Here is a 23,196-nt window from a genome sequence, read left to right as displayed (position 1 = left end):
GTAAGTAGTCTTTCTCCGAAAGCCAAGTGGGCTTTAGCAATATGGTCTTTGTTAGCTATATAGTCGCTCTTTCAAATAATAAATCAATCACAACTGTTCTGAATTCCTGCAGTTGTGACGCAGTCTTGCAACATACAAAATATCAGTCAGTCCCTCGTCAACTACATATTTACATTTAGTATTTAACCCTTAATATCCTGGGGATATTTTGTGGCATTTTTTTTTTCATGCTTTCATGCTTTGGCTGTGCTGAATGAATATAGCTCATATTTTAATTTTAGAATTGTTGTCTTAGGTCCTGAAATTAGCTTTAAATGGCTAAGCTACACAAACCCCCCACATTTTATCCTATTGCTGAAAAAACAAACCGATTAAAAATAATTAAAAAATAATCTTTTGATCCCACATTTATCGGCACATGCATTCCTTTATGTTAAGACTTTATTTTGGACTCCTTGCCTTCGATTTTTAATTTTTACATTTGTCCACCAGGTGACGCTATTTTTTAACCATTCAAAGCATGCACCAAAATTTCACCCTTTTTTCTGTTTTCTGCTGATATGGCAAATGTTTCCTGCTATTGATGTTGGATAATGGTGTGTGAGCGTGTGCACATGTGTATGAGTGTATTTGTGTGATATCTCTGCAGCAAGAACCAAAACAAACTTGGACTTTATTCTGGTTCTTGCTCAAGACGTTAATGCAGCTGCACTGCAGCCATGGTTAGAAGTGTGAGCAGTAGTGCAGGGGCAGTCATTTTGGTGATGGCAAGACTTTACAGTGCACACGAGGCTCTGGAAATGATCGTGCACTATGTGTGTGAAGATAGCGCTTCATCCTCCAGCTGGAGTCCAACTCTGACTCATCTGAAGGTGAAAGTGGAGAGGAGATGGTTAAAGCAGTGAAAGGATGGATGCCTAAAATTCTAAAGATGCAATTCTCTTTTGATTTTATAGATGAGTGCAGCAGAGTTACAGACAGATTTTGTTGATCTGTCTCTGGACAGTGGTCTGGGTAGTAGCTGGTGGGTTATGACTTAGACTGTAGAACCCCCACCTGTTCAGAAAGTGTAGTAAGTTTTGTGAAGTATGTAATCATTCTGATAAGACCCTTTTTTAACACCTTTTACTATCCAAATGTTCAACTGCTTATTAATTCAGGTATGTAATCGGGGGTTACAACCCAGTGCATTTAGACATGAAGGCACGATCAAGATCACCTGCTGAAATTCAAGCAGAGCATCAGAATGAGGAAGAAAAGTGATTTAAGTTACTTTGAAGGCGGCATTGTTGTCAGTGCCAGACGGGCTGGGCAGAGTATTTCAGACTCATACCATACCAGAGTTCAGAGGAGAATTACAAGCTGATAGGAAGGCAACAGTAACTCAAATATCAATACAACTGTTCAGAAAGTGTTGTATGTTTTGTGCCATATGTCATCACCACATGCTGATTTTTTTCCCCTCTCTCAAACAGTTTTAGTTTGCTAGGCAGTGATTTGTGTATTTTAGATATTCCACCAAAAATGCATTTTAAAGAAAGATTTATTTTTTGTGTTATCATCACTTATGCTGCTGAAAGATTTTCACATAGGTGAACCTATTAAACTAAAGGCTATTGTACTATACTCTGTGTTAGGTCCTACAGAAGAGAGGGATTCACATCCATCACGATCTCCATGGATCCCATATCTACCTGAGGGCCCCATTTTTTTTTCAGAGGATGTCAACAGAAGATAGTTTTACTGCTGGCTATAATCCACAGCAGACACACAGTGAGCAGTCAGTGCATGGGACAAACAGTGAACCTTGGTACAGGTGATCATCTAGATAACGACTGCGTTCAGATTTGTTTTTAACCCCAGAGTTATGGTTTATTAGCTTTATGAATTACCAACAAATAAATGAACTACACCTGTGTTTGCCCTATCCTGAGTATTCAGGATAGCTAACAGCAAGCTAATTGTTATTTTGTTTTATTCTCTTTTGCTTCAAATGCCTCAGAATGTCTTTAAAATATAATAAAATGAATTGATGTTTGAATTGAATTCAGTGTCTTCAGTTTTAGTGTCCTGGTGTTACACATGGGATGTACCAAAACTGCTAGATATGATATAATTTTAAAGGCATACTAGCCTTATCACAAAGTCAGGATGTTCACACATACAGCAGTTATGACCTGATCTGCACATCTGTATCACACCTACTTCATGTGGACCTAAACATAATAACCACAACATGATCGAAACCAGGGAAAGAATCAAAACTTGGATTTGAGTCCACATGTAAACATGTTCATGTATGAAGTTTGACCTGACAGTGGGGCGAGGTACAAAAAATATAATCTATTAAAATATGATAAATTAAATACCACTCAATACTTCTATCAGTGTACAATCTAAAGAAAGCAGTAAATCAATAACCCCATAAATTGAAAAAGTCAAATACTAATGTACATGCAAACATACTCATTGTCAATAAATACTATTACCATATAAAACTTTATAAGTTTACGTTTACTGTCTGCAAGTTCATATCTCTGTGGGCTGGATTATCCAATGGGCATTCTGGGTAAGAGCCCAGGGGTCCACACTTGGTGGCCCATCCATGCAGCATAAAAATTGGAAGCACTGATACAAGACTCCTCCTGAGAGACTCCTGTTTTACTTGCAAGGAGCCAGACTTTTCTGTAATCTTTAAAGTGGTCTTGAGCAATAGTTCTTCAGGTTTTTTGTTTGTTTTGTTTTTTGGACATTGGCTGCATTTTCACTCATTTTCAGTCCAGTCCTTGTACCTGACTATTTCCAAAGGAATGTTGTTGGTTTTTTTTTTTTCATTTGTTAAGCCTTTTAACACCTAAGGAAGTTATAATGGTCTTTTTTTTTTTATTTCCCAGTGAGACGCAGTCCTCTCCTTAATGATTAGAAATCATTTTCCACACATATGTCGAAATCTTTATGAAAAATCAAAGTTTGCTGGAGCCTCTCAAAGATTTGTACCCAGGGGTCTGTAATTAGTTGATCCGGGTATCCTTTGCATTCCTCAGTATGCTCAGTGCCCAGCATGTTCTGGTCCCTGCAGACACACATAGAGGGAATGTGTGGTGGATGTGCTGCTCTGCTGCCACCTGGTGGTGAGGCGCGGTACCAGCCACTGCTCCGCGGAGCATTAGCACAGTTGAAGATGGCGACTGGAGTCCTTCAGAGAGTCAGCGGTGGTTTGGGTCGGGCTAAAAGCGGGGCCCACTCGGCCGGACAGCTCGCGGTGTGGGGCAGGTGGGGCAGTCTTCATCGTGAATGTTCAACAGTCATCTCTGTAGCTTCCTGTGTTAGCTGTGTAGTGTTTTCAGTGGGGATCTGTTGGTGGCTACGAGTAGCCCGGTAAAGCTAGCCCAGTGACTGCTAGCCAGCCCACTGTGGCCTTTCAGCTTGAACTTAACCAGGAGCTTCAGCTTATGTGCGTTTATTTAGTACGTGATATTTAAGACTAACGCTTCTGTCACTGTTGGGAAACTCAAAAGAGCAATAGTTTCTGTCAACGTTTGACAGTAAGCATCTAAAACGCTCAAGGTCAATTTGACAGTTTATATTGCTACCTTGTAAAAATTGCATGACTTACAGATAGCATGCAGGTGCACTGATCACCGTGTGCATCAGAGGGTCTGACATTTTCAACTGAACAACCGCACCAAAGCCCCTAAAACAGATACTACGTGGCTGTGCATGTACATATAGACTAGGAAGTCAGTCATTCCGAAGTCGTTGCAGTGTCCGTGTGTTTCTTTTTCATGGTGGCCTGTGTTTGCAGGGGGTTTGCAACTTCCAGCTGTAGAAATAGAGAGGACAGCTGGTTCAAGTCACTGTTTGTGAGGAAAGTTGATCCCAGAAAAGATGCACACTCCACCCTACTGACCAAAAATGAGGAGAGTAACCTCTATAAGATTCAGTGTAAGTTGCCTTTAGGGTCCCCGCATTACATTAACAACATTTTGACCTTTAGTAATGAGACTTTTTTTCTCATTTAAACTTTTGTTTCAGTCCATAACGTCAAGCCAGAGTGCCTGGATGCATACAACAAACTCTGGTGAGTGTTTTGTCATTTGATGTTGTGAACCTTTAGTGCAGAGGAAGCTTTACCATAAGTGGGAGGAGGATCAAGGACTGGACACTTCGTGTAAAAAATTATCCAGTCTATTCCTGTAAGATGATGTATGGGCTGGTATGACTTCTGTCCTCCACAAACCAGACATGCTCATACCTAAGATGACTGGAACCCATGGACTTTAAGCACAACACATGCTGGTCGTACTGCATTTAATTATTTGGCTTCTCGTTTGCCACAGTGAGGATGTGTTGCCCTCCATCCACGCTGATAAGTACTACCCCTGTGAGCTGGTGGGAACCTGGAATACCTGGTATGGAGAACAAGACCAGGCTGGTAGGATTACTAATATCAACACACACAGACATCTGCGGTATAACAGCGCTGCGATCCGCACAGTTTGCAATCAGCATGCGTGTTACACCGCATATTCACGTGCAAGTACAGCATCAATCATTAGCTGTCTTGCAAGCTAATGATCAGGAGGTGTTTATTTTTTTTGTTGCAGTGTTTACACCACAGTAATTTCCCTCCCAGTATTTATTTACACTAACCACAAATGGATGTAGTTATGTCAGACGTTAAAAGCCGGACATCTGGATATCTTTACTCTGCTACGTGATGATCCTTCTGTTTGTACTTGATGTGATGTTGTAATTGTGACAAATTGTCTCCCCAGTGCATCTGTGGCGTTACAGAGGTGGCTACCCAGCTCTTACTGAGGTGATGAACAAGCTCAGGCAGAACAAGGTACTACTACACGGCCCTTTGCTTTACCCGGGGGATTATAAGTCTGAGTAAGCTCACTGATTAATGTCTGTCCATTGCCAGGAATTCACAGCCTACAGGAAGGAGCGAGGAAAGATGCTGTTGTCCCGCAGGAATCAGCTCCTCCTGGAGTTCAGCTTCTGGAACGAGCCAGTACCCCGAACGGGACCAAACGTATACGAGCTCAGGACCTACCAGCTCAGGGTGAGTGGTTGAGCTGCAGCCTGTATCGTTGTCAGGACTGGGCTCGGTGTGTTAAAGTCTGATTTCCAGAATGTGTTCTACAGCTCCAAAATGGGCCACATAAATGCAACTGAAACAGAAACACTGAAACAGATGACTGTATTCAGTGAGGATTTCTTACACCAAGTTTAACAATGATGCCTTAAAAGCTAAACGCACTATCAGTGTATGAAATCAGCAAGTTGCTAGTTTAACAAATGTCTCATTCTGGTGGTTTTCTTTACTCATTTTCTGCATTTATTACACTTTAAAACTTTGCCTGTCTGTCAGTTTGTATTCAAGTGATTGCTCCCTAGTTTACACTTAAGGAAATTGTGCAGCCGTTCACAGCACTAGAAGAGCTTCCCTAAACTTACATGGTTATATTTATTATAAAAAAAAAAAAGGTGACAGATAGTATTCACTCTTCATGATCACACCTTTTGTCCATGGACAGACTTTAAAGACTCTCTGGTAAAAACACAATTGTTTATCTGCTGCCACATCTCACTGCAGCAGCTCGGGCTTGGCTGTTAAACTATCCATCCTTTTCTTACCTCATGTTTCCCATTTAAAACTGATGATCTCCATCCTGACATCCTTCTGTGGACTTAAATTACTTCTTTCCCCTCAAGCTGTTAGCACGACACTCAGGATCATCCCGAGTGTTGTGCTAACCATCACGGGATGATCACTAACGTGCAGAAACGCTTAATCGAAACCACGCCATCCACCGCGGATTAAGTCATGCTTTTTATAATTGAAAAAATCAAACTGTCTCTAGACCAGCACCCCTCTGTGACATGTGATGAATGCTCGCTATTATCCCCTCATCACAGGCTGAGATTGCATCTTTGAAACAGCAGGGCGTTTGTCGTCTTATGCACCAGAGAATGATTGAAGGCGCTCTCTCGGGTGTAGTTGTTCGCATTGACAAAATACCTGTGTTACTACCTCTTTGCCATTTTTTTTTTTTCTTTTTCACATTAATATATTTACTTTGGAAAGAAGTTCGAAAGTTCTCCATTACATATATATGCTTAAATCTAATAAAGAATATTGTGTTTTCTCTCTCGCAGCCAGGAACCATGATCGAGTGGGGTAATTACTGGTAAGGCAGCCTGAATTCACTTGATTCACTGAACTGTACTTACAGAACAGTTGTACTACATGAAAGCTCCCTCATCACACTGTCATTAATAAGAGCTATTCCACAGAGACACCCCCACGTTTGAAGCTATGCTGTCATTCCCTCAAGCCAAGAATCAAATGCTAGTGTAACAGTGTGTACACTACAAACGTGTATATAATAGTTGAGTAATGTGAGCCTGGAAAGAGCCGCTGCGTGGACTCACAGAGCCAGCAGATCAGCATTTATCAGTAGGTGCAGCAGCGAAGATTGTGATGGATTAAATTGAGGATGTGAGCTTTCTGCACAAGCCTTTGCTTTCCAGATAAATTTCTTCTGTCTGACCATAGTTTTATTTCTTTTAGTTATTAGTGGTTGGGATTACATATTCAGAAGAAAAGTTGTCATTATCCTGCAAACTTAGCCTGTGTGCAGTTTTATATGTAAATATTATTACAGGTATTATTTGATTTTTAAGTTAGACGTAAGATTTTCTGCTTTGAAGCTTTATGCTTTGCCTTTTCCTAGAAAAGCACACATGATTGATTGATCTCCCCCTGTTCCCTGTGCTTTTCAGTAATCATGGCTAGGAAATCAGCCTTAATGCAAAAAAAACACACTGTGACAGCTTTTTTTTTTTTTTTTTTTTTTTTTTTTTATTCTTAATGTTTGTATTCATTCACACTTTAACCAGCTTTTTTTTTAAATAAACCTCCAAAGTCCTGCAGATAATGCCAGTAAAGCTATTTAATATAATTTGTGCGGTTAAAGGTTTAAACTTCTGCTTCGTATTTCACCAGTTTGATGAAACTCGAGCTTCATAGTTTTCTATCCAGACAGTGATTATGGTTTGAATATGTTTATGTTTGCTTTGGGAGGAAAATGTAATAGATTCAAAACATTCTCCTCACTCGTTTCACGAAGACTTGGCCAGTCTTTAGATTCATAAACATGCGTACAGTAAGTCATGATGATGTCACGTCTCGCGGTCGGATGTGATGTTGGAAGTTATAATCGCAGCTAAAGGAGCAGGTTGCCATCCTGCTTTAGCTGAGAAAATCCAGTCGTGTGAATTAATCAGGAGGTATTCGGGGATGATGTTGAAATCCTTTGAATGCTGGTTAAATATTTCATGTGTGTGTTTGTGGTGGTCTGGTGTTAAGCCAGATGAAGCCTTTGTGTTTTTTTTGGCCTGTGCTGTGACCAAAGGTGCTTTTGTCTGCAGGGCCAGAGCCGTTCGATACCGCCAGCAGAACAGAGAAGCTGTGGGAGGGTTTTTCTCACAGATTGGAAACCTCTATATGGTCCATCACCTCTGGGGTACGTTCAAACACTTCCACGCTGACTTTAGATAATTACGCTAATGTTGAAATCATTAGTTGCTTCGCAGAAAATCAACAACAGTTAACAGTAATTTATCTTGGATATACATACCAGAAATGTCATGTTCCAGATTTTCTGCTTTTCTTTGTTATTATAGAGTTAATATATTTGGATTTTTGGGCTGTTTGGTCAAAACAGGCAATGTGAGATTGTCTCCTGAGGCGTGTAATTGATAGATAAATGTGTGCAATGTTAACTGAGGTAGTTATCATCCCAATTTGCAGTACACCCAGCTCTCCAGAGAGCTTTAATCACGAGCAAATAGTCATTCCTGTGAAAACTGCTTTGAAGTCTGCTTGAAGGGAGTGTGCAAACTTGGTTCGTTGTGATGTGAAGTCAGAGCTTCGCGCTCACCTCTCACATAATTTACGTGACTCAGACCAAAGCGGACCAAAACTACAACAAATCTATTAAAACGGTCTCACTGTTCTCAAGAATGAGCATACAGCTGTGAGGGAGAGACGGCCCTCTGTACACTAGGGATGAGGCGATTTTCTTGATAGTCCTGTTGCCCACCCCGAGGCATCGCTGTCTACCCTCCATAACTTATATGCACAAAAAAATGTGCATGGGTGAAAGAGAAACAGGTAGCCTACATTAGTTTTTCTCACTTCCATCATGAAGAAATGCTTGCCTGTTAACATACAACATTTACTGATTGGGTCAAAATAGGAAACTTTTCCCCATCTGACATTTTTGTTGGTGAAAAACTCAGCTGTGTGTGGAGGACATGGAGATCATGCTATATAAATAAAGTTGAACTGAATTGACCTACAGTTCTACATAATCTAGTTTGGGTTTTTTCCTGTGTAAAATATTTCACCTGTTTATCCTGCTTTCTTCACTCTGCCTCAGCACACATAGACAAGACAATGTTAGGATCTCTGTAAATCCAGCCTCCTGTTTTCTCCCATTGGATGATGAATATGATGGAACAGCAAACGCAATTCGCACACATACACATTAACTTAAATGTGCACAGAGGTCTGTGTTGCAAGTGTGAGTTATGTGTGGAGGAGTGACATGAAACCGTGGCCTGGCAGGTTGAATTTGTTATTAATCGCAGAACAATGAATCCGCAGGGAAATTAGATAAAAATCACCTTAAAATTGACCACCATCTATCCCTGACATCATCAGCACAACCCCACAGCCTAACAAGGAAATTATGGTTGAGAGGTGGCAGCATATTGTCAGCTTCAGACTCTCCCTCCACCTGCAAGACTTTGTCTGTTAACAGATGGGGGAAGCAAACAAAATATGTGGTATGACTGGTCTGTCTACTCCTGCTTGTGCTGTTGTTGGTCTGTCAGTCATCCATCAAGGAGAGCAAAGAGCTGAAGTGAAACTGAGTGTTCAAAGCATTGAAAGTTTCTGCTGCAGCCACAGTCTGTGCTTCTCATGCTGTATTTTGTCTTTGATTGGGTTTTCTCCCATTCCTGGGAGAAGCACAAATGTGGTTGAGATTTTGGAGGACTGCACAGGAGCACGTTTAGTGGCTGAAACTGCCTCTCAGCAAACCCGCACAATCGCTGTTCCGTAAATTAAGCAAAATTTAGCAACTAGCAGGTAAAAACAAAAAAACAAGTGGAGCCATCAGGAGCTTGAAAGTTGGTGGAGAGCAAAGTGGAGCTCAAACATGAGGAAACATTTGTTAGCTTGTCTTTACAGATGCACGTGTCCTAAAAATGTCTTCCGTGATTAATTTGATCATTACAAAGTTACCAGATTAAGTCTTAACTTAAAATCATGTACTTATACTGCAGCATTATAATGCAGTGATTTGTTAATTACAGCTTACAAGGACCTTCAGTCCCGAGAAGACACGAGGAATGCTGTGTGGCAGCAGGAAGGCTGGCACGAGGTGGTGTATTACACAGGTGAGCACAATAAGTCTTTTTGTAAACTCAAAGCTGTGCGACTGAAAACTTTACAAAGTTTTTTGTTGAGTTTGTCACTTTCTGAGCCTCAAAGGTTTTTAAACTCATCTTTTCCCAGTCCCACTCATTCAGCACATGGACTCAAGGATCATGATTCCCACAAAGGCTTCGCCGCTGCAGTAAAATGAAAAGCCAGCTGGAAGCTGACATCGAGCGGCACCTCCTTTGAATGTTACATCAGCATCATGGGTTCAATCTTTGTCAGTGCTGCCAAACAACGTCCATTCTCTTTTTGTTAACGTCTGTTTTATTACTGAAGGATGTCGCTTGGATCGAGTCGGGTCTCTGAAATTTATCTGCAGTTCAAATAGTTACTGAAAGGCTCCACGCCACTATAAAGACACGCAGTATTTTCTGTGTGAGTTCAGGTTTGGGAGGGAGTGTTAAAATATGTAGATGTGTTTATGTCTGAAATGTGGTGCCACATCAAAATTGGTCCATGGAGAGATTTCATTTCCAAGGTTAGAGCCAACCAAAGTTACTTGACAGGAAAAATCAAAAGGAGCAGCTGTATGGCGTTAAAGTGTGGGAACAGCTAGATTAAAAATAGTACTGCTGAAGCTTGCTGCAGGAGCTATTTATTTATTTAATGTAACTTTAAAGTACATCATGTTTTAGTGTGCTGAGAAACTTTGATGTAAAAGCCATGCCATTTCAGACTGAAAAGAGATCCCTTGTATGAATAGAAACTATTTTTCTTTCAAAATCATAAGTGTGTGAAATGCAGATACCATAATTTTATATTTGATGTGTATTATGAATCATTGTTTTACTCCTTTTGGTTGCTTTTCGTGGATGTCCCTACATTTCCTGGTAACATTAATGTTTAGTGGTGCTGTGTTTGTAACTATGGCTTACAGTTTTTCTTTTTCTCAGGACGGCATGCGTGGTTTTAAAGTCCGTTTTTATCCAACGTATCTTAACGAGGCACAAATCAGTTAAAACAGGTGTTCTGCATATCAGTGACTGAGTGAATTTGGTACGCAGGTGATCACAGTCACGCTGCTTTATACCGTAACGGTTTTTATTGTTAAAGGAAGCATGTTGATCTGGTGTTTCTGTTCAGAGGGAACAATGTAGAGACAAGGACAAGAACACAGATTAAAGTCATTCAAACAGCGAAGTGGACACTCATCTTTTAATGCTGTGTTTTTCTGACTTGAGTCACTACACTGTCACTGACAGGTCTGCTTACAGCTCTTACAGAACAGAAACCCGATTAAAAATACTTTCACTTCTCATTGCACGTGCCATAATACAAAGGAGTCGTTCTAGTCCACCTAAAAGCTTTCATGTAAACTGCAAAAACACTAAAATAATCTTTTTAAGATTGTCTTCCATGTAGTGTTTTAGTACCTTGTAGTATAAAAAAGGGCAACATAGCTATTAAAGTTACGATTGCTCCCACTAGTATAAACATTTGATTTAATATAAAAATCTATCAAGGTCTAAGGAAAAACGTCCACTTGGTAAAATCTACCAATGGCACACCCTTAGGTGCAAGTATAACGTGTTAAAAATCATAAACTAATCTTTGAGCACCTTTAAATCTTCTCCAGTTCTTTCAGTAGCTCCCCAAAACTCGTCACATACCACGAAGACCTCTCCTTGACCTGCGGCCTGACGACATTCCCGCCAAATCCAATGAAAGCGCTCTGAAGACAAAATAAAAGGGTGAAATACTGTAATCACACTGTAATCGCTTTTTACACTGGCAAACGGCGACACTTACAGCTGGAGGGCAGGCCTCAAGATCAGTGGCACCATCTCCGATCATCACCACAGTCTCATAGCCGTACTGTTCCTTCAGCATGCTGATGACCTTCCCCTTTCCTCCGCTCTCAGCTGTGGGCTGACTCTCATCAAAACCAGCGTACTCTCCTGGAAGATGATATTTTTATTAAATTTAATTTAACCAGTCAAAAGACCTGACTTAGATTAAACCTAAGGGTCTGTTGTGTATATTCAATGATCCACTCAAAGGGTTTAGCCTGGACTTCCACTCATGTGAGAACAGAAGAACATCACAAACAGCCCGCCGCTGGCTCTTACCGTTGAAGTAGAATTTGAGCCGGTTGGCGTAAACGTGATTCAAAGGGATGTTTAGCTGAGTGGCCACGTGTTCAACAATGCAGCGGAAGCCACCTGAAATGAGGAACACCTTTATGTTGAGCTCATGCAGACGGTCCACGAGCTCCCTGGACAAAGAAATGGAAAAACATCAACACTCAGAAGAAAATGTTTTTTGACATTCACATGCAATGAGAGTTATTCTGCTGCCCTGTGCCGTGTGAAGTTTCCTAAAATTTAATTACAAAAATGCAATAATGTAGAAGAAGAAAGAACAATTTCCAGGAGACACGGCTTTGCCACTTTACTGCAAAATGAAATAACACAAGATGCACTTTATTTCTCCCAATGCTGGGAAATTTTTCCTTTGTTACAGGAGTTGAACACAAACAAATTACAGACTGTTGAAATAAGGAGAACAGTATGTGGCTCAGTGAAATCCAATACAAATATGACCAAACACATGACTTAATAAGGTAAGAACTAATCAAAAAATAAAATGGACACAAAGTAAAACCAGAACGTGGTAGCTTATCCAGCTCTCAGTTCACAGATTGTTGCCTGGAAAATGTGACCAAATGTGATCTCAAGCACAAGTTGATTGTAGACTTTTAGGACTGATTAACCAGTAGTGATTACTGTGGACAGACAAAAGTCTTTTCCATTCTTGTTGGATACAAGATTTCAGGGCCTGATTCACCACATTGTTCATTTAAGCACAGGGCAATTATTTTTCAGTGTCAGGCCAGAGAGATAAACTATGAGGTGAGCGGTTAATGGGTTAGGCTAGCTTAGCGCTTAAAGTCAGAGTTTTCTGTGTCAGGAAGGTGACTCTCTTTCTCTAGATCAACATAGCATCTTATGCTGAACATACTGACCACGTCCAGAGCAGGTTATGTGTTTAAAGTTTGAAAATCTTTTGGAAGTGCAAAATTTTCTCTGATCATTTGGATGTGCATATCTTACTAATGCAACCAAAAGAGAGTGTGCAGTAAAGTTACAGTGGCACAAAATCTACTGCAAACTCACAGAAGTGTACATGCGCTCACTTGATGAAGCAGACAAATGTTTCTATTCTTGATCCCAAGTGTCGTTCACATCGCTAGAACTGCAGATATATTTTGTTTGGGTTTTTTAAGGCAGCACTCCAGAACCAACTTGTTTACCACTATTTTATTGAATCACAACATTTCCGTCCAACTGAACTTCATCAGGTGCAAACATTTTGTTTGTTTACCTGACCTGATGTTGGTCAGCTGGACGGAAACGTTGTGATTCAGGAAGAAAGGTCAGCAGCAGTATTTCACAGGGTCTGTGTCTGTCTGTGTGTGTGTGAGAAATTTTGTGTTTGTATGCACACATTACAGCTGGTTTGTGATTCACACTCTGAAGGTTTTGCTTTCTGCATTTTCAGCTGACTCCTATTTGTTTTTGGCAATAGTTTTCAACCATGCATTCATATAAGTTATTATTATAATGTGGAGGACAACATCTACCTAAAGAGGTCAGTTATTTCTACATTAATTCACCTGACACCTGGAGTAAGCTGAGGTGGGTGGTCTGTTATCAGCTTGTTGACTTGTTCTCTGGAACATCGGATGATGGAAAGACGCTCAGTCAGGGCCTTTTTGAAGGTCATTGAGCCGCCCATGGCTTTGCGTGTCCTGAAACGTCCAAGTAACACATTTTTGTTTGTTCTAAACACCCACAACAAATCCATTAAAAAAAATAAAAATCCACCTACATTTCAGTGACTGCATCCCCCACACCACAGAATTTGGCGAGTTCATCAATGCCTTCTTCCTTGATTACTGTGCTGTCCACATCAAAGCAGACAGCTTCAGCTCTCCTGAAGAGCTCCTTTGTCTGCGACAGCGTTGTCATCATGCTGGGAAATTACATTAAAAAAAAGATGCAGTCTGGTGAAACAAATTTCACTGCTGCAGATGCACACTGTGTGTGTGTGTATGTGTGTGTGTGTGTTGGGGGGAGGGTGTAATTGTCATCAGCAGGGTCCCGTGCTGCATTTGTTGATTCAACGTGAGGTCTGTGATTTTGGCCAGCGGCTGCCTGATTTCACTAATGCACTAAGTCTTGTATAGAAAGGATGTCTTTCATCCAGTGGAGCAGCAAACGCATCTATTCACTCAAATACCTATGTGCAATCGACGGGGATCACCTCCCAGCCGATGATGTGTGCCAAAGTGCGTTACAAAAAGCAGTGTGCTTAAACAAACCATAGGAGAGGCCCGGGATGGACATACTCTGCGCGTATTGCGTCACCCAGAGGGTCACTACTGAGGGGCAGCATAACCAACAACAAACGTGAAGACACTGAAACTGGGCCTAACGGTTCGTATCTGTCACTTTGATATAAAGTGACAGACATATAGTCATGAAAATGACGATATATCACGGCTGTACGTTGAGAATAAGCGGGCTGTTATCTGTCCGGTGCAGCTGATTTGAACGCTGCTCAACTGCCGACAACTCGAGAGACAGCACCAGGCAGGAAAAAAAATACTTAAAAACATTAGGACAGTCCTGTAGTACTTACCGGCGAGTGCAGCGACGATAAGGCACGAACAGCAGCTTCAGCATAAAAGCCGACAGCTCTCGGTCGGCTCGTGGACGAGGAAGAAAAGCACTGAATGGTGGGCCAATCAGAGAGAAGCCGATTAGGGCCCGCCCACTACATCACTGGCTCGGTTCCATGACGACACCAGCGGCGAAAGAGGGAGAAAAACAACTACCATAAATAACGAGCGCAAAGGCGAAAGGAAGCGATTGAAAAGAGACAAAAACGAAGTAAAACAATAACATTAAGTCACATCGGCTTCAAATGGCCACTAAGATATGTAACAACTACAAAAGAGAGAAAATTATGAAAAAGAGACACAAACAAACCTCCAAAATTTGCAAGACACCAACTTTTAAGAGGACATGAAACACTAAACATATAAAGGCTAATTAACATCATGGAACCCTGCTCTCAAAATCAGGCACAGATGTGACACTGTCTATGAAGCTAGATTTAAGAAAAAATATGGGCTCAAATTGTGGTTATAAATATTTTGTACTTGTAAATCTGTTTCTACTCTGGTCGAAAGAATCCACGCTTCGTACTGATGTCCACAATTCTTTTATTCCTCTCACAATCATGGAGCACCGTGAAAACTAGAAACAAGTAAAATAATATCGATAGCACATATGATATTCATCTCAGCCACTTATTTCCTTTCACAAGGTGCACAAGTGTTAAACAAATAACAGCATAATGATTTTTTTTACCGTGTACGCCTTGTAAAACCAGCAGTAGAAAAGTTGTATATTCCGAAAAGTCCGCCGTGTTACCGTTCTGTCTTGTCTCTCCCGCGCACAACTTCCGGTTCCCGCAACTCACAGGAAGTGACTACTTCACAATAATATTTTAACAGAAACATTTCTTATAAGCAGGATATATCACTGGATTCATAGATTACCTTTCCTACTGCAAATGTACACAAGCATGAGAAGCAAATAAAGAAAACAAATAGAAAACAATAACGATCTCAGATTCACTTTGGTGTTGTCATGGCAACCCACACAAACATTTCAGCGTCAGCTACACTCCCACCAATTACCTTTGATTATTACAATTGAGAACGTAAATACACTTGCATTTCTCATTATATCAATGGTAATTCCCAAGCACCATGTTGTTGTTTTAAACATTCTTGCATTGACATAAACAATATTCTTTTCTCAACAAATGAATTCAACAATATGAACAGTAGATTTTACATCTCCATAACATGTGCATGAAGTACAGCATAATGACAACTTCTATTTTAGAAGGGAAATCTAATCAATGAATGACATTTTTCCCATTTAGCTGTTTTTCACCAGGACCACTAATTTCTGAATGGGTCTCTGAATGATTGAGGGTTGGACGAGGCGTTCGCCTCCCTTTCCTAACTTCCGATCACCAGTCTGGATGGTCACCTTCCGTACAAGTCCATCATCATCCTCATGTGCTTCCACAACCCTAGCAAGTTTCCATTCATTGCGAGGAACATCTTCCTCTTTGAGAATCACAATGTCACCCACCTCCACATTACGTCTTGGTGTATGCCATCGCTGTCTCAGAGCAATATTGGCCAGGTATTCCTTTCTCCATCTGTGCCAAAATTGCTCAGTCAAATACTGTACCCTTCTCCACCGTTTCTTAGCATACAGGTCCTCCTTGACGAATTTACCTGGAGGTGGAAGTGGGACTGAGGATTTCATGGTGATCAAGTGGTTCGGTGTGAGTGGCTCCAAGCTTTTGGGGTCATTGATGTTATCAACAGTGAGTGGGCGGTTATTCACGATGCACATAGCTTCATAAAGGAATGTCCTCAATGAAGCATCATCCAACCTTCCCACACTGCAGGCAAGGACTGTGCTCAGTACGCTTCTCACTGTCCGGATTTGACGCTCCCATGCGCCTCCAGCATGACTAGAGTGGGGCGTATTCATCTGGAAGTCGCACTGATTTTCTGCTAGGTATGCAGTCACTCTTTCCTTATCAAGTTCTTTCAGAGCCTTTGCCATCTCGTTTCTTGCCCCCATAAAGTTAGTTCCCTGATCGGACCTAATGTGCCTAACAGCTCCACGAAGGGCAATGAAGCAGCTCAAGGCATTGATGAATGCGTCAGTCGTCAAATCCTCCAACATCTCTATATGCACTGCCCTTGAGCAAAAACATGTGAAGAGGAGGCCGTACCGTTTTTGATCTTTGCGACCTTGTTTGGTGTGAAAAGGACCAAAGCAGTCCATACCACAATAAGTGAATGGTGGTGTGGGATCAACACGGTCACTAGGTAGATCTGCCATCCGTTGCTCCTCTGGTGGCGCGCGGGCTCTCCTGCACTGTACGCACTGCCTGATGTATTGGGCTACAGCCTTACTTCCACCAGTGATCCAGTAACCATTGGCTCTCAGGGCATTGAGGGTTTGTCCTCTGCCTTGGTGTTGTATCTTGGTATGATGGTGTGCAATGATGAGGTTTGTAACAGCACCATCTTTAGGAAGGATCACTGGGTGTCTTAACTCAAGAGGCACAGATGCCTTCCTCAGTCTTCCTCCTACTCTCATTATGCCATCTTGGAGAAATGGGTCAAGCTGAAAGAGTTGGTGGTTGCAAGGCAGCCTTCCTAGTTTCTGGCTGAGTGTGTTTAACTCCTCTTGAAAGGCATCTTGTTGTGCAAGCTTGACGAGAGTCTGTGCAGCTTGCTTTCTCTCTTCCACGCTTAAAGGCTCAGCGGTCCTGATCCTCTTTGCCAGCCGCTGGATACGAGCAATGACGTTGACAGCTGTAGTCCATCTTGAGAACCGCAGCAGATGCTTCTGGATGTCAAACTGCCTTGCTACATCAACCTTCAACACCTGAGTAGTCCTCACCTCTGGGTCTCCCACCAGCAAATCTGAAGTAGCCTGTTTTGTGGCTATCTCTCTTTCCCATAGAAAGCTGGGACCAGAGAACCAATTTGACTTGAGGTCAGCTACTTTGAGGCCTCTCGAGGCATGATCAGCAGGGTTTTCTCCTGTGTCAACATAGTACCATTTCCGTGCATCGGTGGTTTCTCGAATTCTCTGCACGCGGTTTGCCACGAACACATGGAACCTTCTTGCTTCATTATTGATGTAACCAAGCACGACCTTTGAGTCTGTCCAAAAATATTCGTCATCAACCTTGAGTTCTAGCTCCTCTCTTAACATGCTGCTCACAGATGCCGAGGTTACTGCTGCAGTTAACTCAAGTCTCGGTATGGTAACTATTTTGGTTGGTGCAACCCTCGCCTTGCCCATGACCAAGGAGCAGCATACCCTTTCTCTGCTTACCACTCTGATGTAAGAGCACTGGCCATACCCTTGACTGCTTGCATCAGAGAAATGATGAAGCTCGACTCTTTGAATCTCGCCAAGGCTGTCAGGTATGAAGCATCTTTGAATTTCAATTCTTTCCAGGTTCTCCAGATCCTTCATCCAAGTCTCCCACCTTAACTTCAAGCCTTTGGGTAGTGGCTCATCCCACCCTGTGCCTCTCTGACACATCTCCTGCAGCACTCTTTTCCCTTCAAGAATGACTGGGGCTAGAAACCCCAAAGGGTCATACAAGGAGGCCACAATTGAGAGAATCCCTCGGCGCGTTGCTGGTTTCTCCTCAAGTGACACCTTGAAGGAGAAGCTATCATTTTCAACATTCCACCTTATACCTAGCACTCTTTGAACTGGTAAATCCTCGTGATTAAGATCAACATTCTTTACCTCCGTAGCACGCTCTGCAACATCGACAGAGTCAAGGACCTCTCGGCTGTTGGAGAGAAATTTGTGAAGGTGCAGCTTTCCTTTGGCACACACGGCTTGGGCTTCTTTGACCAGTTCAATTGCCTTACCCACCGACTCTACACTTATGAGACCATCGTCGACATAGAAATGTTTCTGGATGAAGTTAGCTGCGGAGGGGTACTCTTTCTCACATTGGCTGGCAAGGTGCTTCATGCCATAATTGGCGCAGCCAGGGGATGATGATGCTCCAAACAGGTGAACCTTCATGCGGTACTCTCTGGGTTCAGAGTTTGTGTCTCCATTTTCCCACCAGAGAAACCGCAGGTAGTCTCTATCATCCTCGCTCACATGAAACCTGTGGAACATTTTCTCCACATCACACATGACTGCGATGGGATGTTTACGGAAGCGGCACAGCACGGCTGTTAGGCTATTTGTGAGGTCAGGTCCTGTTAGCAGATGGTCGTTTAAGGAGGTGCCTTCATACCTTGCAGAGCAGTCGAAAACCACTCTGATTTTTCCTGGTTTTCTGGGGTGGTAAACTCCTTGGTGTGGGATATACCAGACTTTCCCCAGCTCTGCTTGGTTTTCCACTTTCTCTGCATCTCCATCCTTGAAGACACCTTCCATAAATCTCACGTAGTCTATTTTGAATTTGGGATCTCTGTCCAGCTTCCTCTTTAGATGCTTCAGCCGTACTAACGCCAGCCCTTTGTTGTCTGGGAGATGCGGACGTGCTTTGAAAGGGAGAGGCATCTCCAGGTGACCATCCTTATTTTGTTGGATTCTGTCTTTCAAGATCTGCAGGAAGCAAATATCTTCTTGAGATATGCTTCTGTCACCAGGTTTTGTGTCTGCAAAATCAGACTCCAGGGCCTTGATGACAGCAAATGGTGTTATGGGTGGCACCTCTCTGACAGACACTCGATGACAAAAACCAGTCACATCTTTAGCCTGCACACGCTGTGGTGCGCTTCCCACAATGCTCCAACCAAGATCCGTCTCAATAGCATAAGGCTCATAGTCACCCCCAGTGACGACCCTTCTTGGAATTAACGCTCTGGAGCAGTCGTATCCAATCAACAATCCAACACCACAGTCCATCAACGGGGGTATCTCCTGGGCCATGCTTACAAGGTGTTTCCATTTGTTGGCTGTCTGGCAAGTGGGAATATGTGTGCGGTCAAGGGGAATGAAGTCCCTTGTGTAGGCTGGAGGCAAACTGATGGAAACATTAGAGGAAAATCCTCTAACTTTGAGCTTGCATACTCTTTGACTCTTCACGACTGAGTCTCTCCCCATCATGGTGGAAAGTTTAAGTTTCACTGGTTCCATTGTTGCTTGTAGCTTTTCGCACACCTCCTGATCAACAAATGTGTGACTGCTTTGAGTGTCCAATAGTGCATACACTAGGGTTTCAGTGTCCGGAGCACTAAGTGTTGAGATCCACACTGGGACTATCATTGATGTACTCCCACCTTCACCTCCACTCACACAACATGATAATGACAACGTACTTTCTTCAACTGCGCCTTGTGTTGATGCTGCTGTAGAACGATCTTCATGCAATGGCGTTGGGTGACTCTTTCTGCATATGCCACACATGGCCCTGTTCCTACAGTCTTTAGAATTGTGACCCTTTCTTAGACATGCAAAACACAACTTATTTTCAAGTATGCATTTTTTCTTATCCTCTACAGACATGTCCATAAGCCTCTTGCATTTATGTATGGAATGGTTCTCACTACAGCAAATACACTGGCCATTATTGGAATTTTGTGTTGGTGTGGTCCATTTCTTTGGTTTCCCTGCATCTCCCAACTTGATTTCACCAGGGTCAGATTTGGCGGTGGAGCTTGATGGAATCGGGGGTTTCACATTTGTGGCAAACGTGTTTGCTTTTGAACGCTTCATCTCTCTTGCTGGTGCCTCTGCAGAGTGCCTTAAGGCATGTAAGGATGACACTGGATTGCATGCGATGCGTGACTCCTTAGAGATAAAGGAAGCAAACTCATGAAAGCTTGGATAGTCGTTGCCCCAATCTAGCTGCTCTGTGACATAACGGTTCCATCTAGATGTCACCCAGTCAGGAAGCTTGACTAGTATTTTCTGATTCTCCTCACAGTCGTTAAGAACCTGTAAGCCCTTTACGTGAGGCATGGCATTACTACATGTTTGGAGGAAATCACTGAAATCTCTTAACTTGAGATATTCCTTTCCACCAATCTTCGGCCACCCATTTAGCTTATCTCTGAAAGCCCGCTGCACTACAAAGGAATGGCCATATCTAGCATTTAACCTATCCCATGCTTGTTGATAGGCTTCTTCATCTTTTCTGTAGAAGCTGCCTTCAAGAGAGGATTTTGCCTCACCTGCTATGTACTTTTGCAGGTAGAATAGCCTGTCTGCAGGGTCAGAGCATCGTCTCTCTATGAGGGCTTTGAAGCTTATGCTCCATTCTGTAAACTTCAGAGGATCGCCCGAGAATACAGAAGGTTCTGGAGTTGGCAAGCGAGTAAGAGCTAATGACTCTTGTAGCGATTGGACCAATGATGTCTCGTTTTGCACAACCTGCCGTTCTTGATCTGGGATGTGGTGAGCGAAGGGGTGTGCATCACTCACTTTGCTGAATGGAGGACTGCGTGTCCCATCCCTTCCCTCTTCTTCAGTGTAGACATTTAGCTTTGCCTGAATTACATCAATGTCCCTCTGATTTTCAAGTTTTCTCAACTGCTGACGTTGAGCTTCGATGGCAGCTTCCATATCAATTTCGGCTTTCTTTGCAGCCAGCTGAGCAGCCACTTCCGCTCTCATAGCTGGAATGCTAGGTGACTCTGAGAGATGGTTAGAATTGTGACAGCTGGGTGCAGTAACTCTGGAGGCTGTGGATCCATATATGGACCTAGCATATTCATTATCAAGTAGCATGCGTAACCTTGATCTTTCCGCCACCGTGTCAAACTCACCTTCATCTTCAGTCAGACGTACTCTCATCAGCTGCAGCAAGTCGGCCGTCACGGCTGAGCATGCATCGATCTTTCTTTGAAATTCTTGACTTGGTGAGGTTTGGAGTCGAATTCTGTCATACTGTTCCTTTAATTCAGACTCAAGCTTCTCAGCCTCATCCATCATATCATACATGTCACTCTCAGAGCATACTTGCTTTAACTTTGTGCGAATGTCTCTTACGTTGCTTTTCCATTTCTCGTATGTTGCTTTGAACCTCTTCTCCTTTTGAGTTAACTCTTGATCTTTCAGTTCCTGCATTTTTGGCGTTAATCGCCTTTCACGAGAGGATTTTCTTGCTTTTGTCTCAGATTTCTCAGACACTACACTTTTTTCCTCTTCCAAATCCCCTGCATCTTGTACTTCTGACATAACATCAGGGTGACTATGACCATCTTTAGACATTTTCAGACTTTAAAGGGGGTATCTTATGAAGAGGACAAGATAACTAAGGTAATTACAAGAATGGATGTAATAGGCGGAGAATTATTAAAATTAACACAAAGGAACCTTAGCTTAGATTCTTACGTATGACAGCAAATAAATTTTCAGTTTCAGCCTTCATGAAGCTTGCAAGCAACAGGTAAGAAAACAACAATAATTTCCAGAATTTCAACAGATTGTCCTTTTTTTTTTTTTTTTTTTCTTTTTTTGTTTGTTTGTTTGTTTGTTTGTTTGTTTGTTTTTACACAATCCGAAATTTGAACACTATTAATTCCTTGTCCATTACAGCAAATTTGTAGCTCATGTTCTATCCATCAACTCATGAGGCATAATAACTGCGCAATATAGCCTGAGGACTCACGCTTTAGCCTGAAACCGCTTCTTGGAGTGTCCGCTGAATCTGCAGCTCCCGATTGGTTGTCACAAAATGCAAAGCAACGTGTCCACTGAAGCCTGTAGCTCGCTGCAGGATGAGAAGCAACCGAGACCTGTAGCTTGCTGCAGGATGAGAAGAGCTTTGCACACCGAAGCCTCCAGATGGATTGGGACACGTTTTCACTGTTTCTACTCTGGTCGAAAGAATCCACGCTTCGTACTGATGTCCACAATTCTTTTATTCCTCTCACAATCATGGAGCACCGTGAAAACTAGAAACAAGTAAAATAATATCGATAGCACATATGATATTCATCTCAGCCACTTATTTCCTTTCACAAGGTGCACAAGTGTTAAACAAATAACAGCATAATGATTTTTTACCGTGTACGCCTTGTAAAACCAGCAGTAGAAAAGTTGTATATTCCGAAAAGTCCGCCGTGTTACCGTTCTGTCTTGTCTCTCCCGCGCACAACTTCCGGTTCCCGCAACTCACAGGAAGTGACTACTTCACAATAATATTTTAACAGAAACATTTCTTATAAGCAGGATATATCACTGGATTCATAGATTACCTTTCCTACTGCAAATGTACACAAGCATGAGAAGCAAATAAAGAAAACAAATAGAAAACAATAACGATCTCAGATTCACTTTGGTGTTGTCATGGCAACCCACACAAACATTTCAGCGTCAGCTACAAAATCAGTTTTGTAAATCAGAATGCGTATATTTGTGCATCTGTAGATAAGAATTTGTGTGTGCGTAAAAAAGATTTGTGTGTGTAAAAATATTTACACAAGTTACTAATTCTTGTTAAGGTCTGGTTACAGATACAAAGTGTTGGAGGTTCCATTTTTTAGGGCAGAAATACCGGGGTTACTCGCATATCTCACGGAGGAATAAACCATACACACGTTGTTTAGAGTTTTACATCAGAGGGACACACCTTCCTCTGCGCCATCATTTATTGCACACACACTTCCGTATTTATACCTTTCAGGTTAAGAGCACATACATATATGATAGGGCAACACCCCCACTTGCTCTTAACACTATACATTACATATTTACATGATATTCACATATCAACGTTTTATGTTCCAAACAAAATATGCGTAAATTTATCTATTTTCACTTTACTTACAGACTTAGTCATGATGTCTGCTACCATGTCTTCTGTTGCACAATACTTAACTTGTACTTCCTTCTCAGTTATAGCAGACCTAATAAAGTGATACTTGATATCGATGTGTTTACATCTTTGACGGTTTATAGGATTTTTGGACAATGCAATTGCACCTTGATTGTCTGCAAGAATGGTAACTGGTGAATATTGCCTTTTAATGTCCATGCCATTAAGTAGCTGTGAGAGGTATAAGCTTTCTTGTACTGTGGCGGCCATCGCCATGTACTCTGCCTCGCACGTTGACAAAGCTACTGTAGCTT

At 42.0% G+C, this 23,196-nt stretch overlaps 1 protein-coding gene and 1 pseudogene across 3 annotated transcripts; one reads left to right on the top strand and one right to left on the bottom strand.

Annotated features, from left to right (window-relative positions):
- The first annotated feature begins 764 nt into the window (after positions 1-764).
- LOC308400419 (protein NipSnap homolog 2-like) lies at positions 765-10,659 on the top strand (annotated as a pseudogene). Its single transcript, XR_013974820.1, has 13 exons — positions 765-872; positions 957-1,072; positions 1,638-1,816; positions 3,045-3,273; positions 3,806-3,945; positions 4,036-4,081; positions 4,341-4,435; positions 4,779-4,849; positions 4,931-5,071; positions 6,169-6,200; positions 7,444-7,538; positions 9,397-9,480; positions 9,599-10,659. The product of XR_013974820.1 is annotated as a protein NipSnap homolog 2-like (transcript).
- A 5-nt stretch (positions 10,660-10,664) lies between these two features.
- Positions 10,665-22,440, bottom strand: psph (phosphoserine phosphatase). 2 transcript variants are annotated; one of them, XM_080888097.1, is made up of 8 exons: positions 22,132-22,440; positions 21,734-22,019; positions 14,168-14,310; positions 13,355-13,498; positions 13,140-13,274; positions 11,593-11,738; positions 11,273-11,421; positions 10,665-11,195 (listed from the first exon to the last, which is right to left on the bottom strand). In XM_080888097.1, exons 3-8 carry the CDS (start codon positions 14,209-14,211, stop codon positions 11,085-11,087), a joined length of 729 nt encoding a protein of 242 aa, XP_080744223.1. In that variant the 5' UTR covers positions 14,212-14,310; positions 21,734-22,019; positions 22,132-22,440; the 3' UTR covers positions 10,665-11,084. The 2 variants fall into 2 exon arrangements, with proteins under 2 accessions (XP_080744223.1, XP_080744224.1); XM_080888098.1 differs by lacking the exons at positions 21,734-22,019; positions 22,132-22,440 and adding an exon at positions 14,902-15,035.
- Between the last annotated feature and the right edge of the window lie 756 nt (positions 22,441-23,196).

This window comes from Rhamphochromis sp. 'chilingali' (assembly GCF_963969265.1).
Source record: "Rhamphochromis sp. 'chilingali' genome assembly, chromosome: 8".
Classification (NCBI taxonomy): Eukaryota; Metazoa; Chordata; class Actinopteri; order Cichliformes; family Cichlidae; genus Rhamphochromis; species Rhamphochromis sp. 'chilingali'.
The sequence above is the reverse complement of the archived record's forward strand: the minus strand, read 5'-3'. Positions and strand labels throughout refer to the sequence as shown.

What these genes read in the sequence shown, in the direction of transcription:
- psph (XM_080888097.1), bottom strand. Translation starts at nt 14,211, where the DNA reads ATGCTGAAGCTGCTGTTCGTGCCTTATCGTCGCTGCACTCGCCG. An exon ending in TATCGTCGCTGCACTCGCCG is followed by an intron (nt 13,499 to 14,167) that starts GTAAGTACTACA and finishes GTAATTTCCCAG; the next exon opens with CATGATGACAACGCTGTCGC. An exon ending in CAGCTTACTCCAGGTGTCAG is followed by an intron (nt 11,739 to 13,139) that starts GTGAATTAATGT and finishes TTCTTTGTCCAG; the next exon opens with GGAGCTCGTGGACCGTCTGC.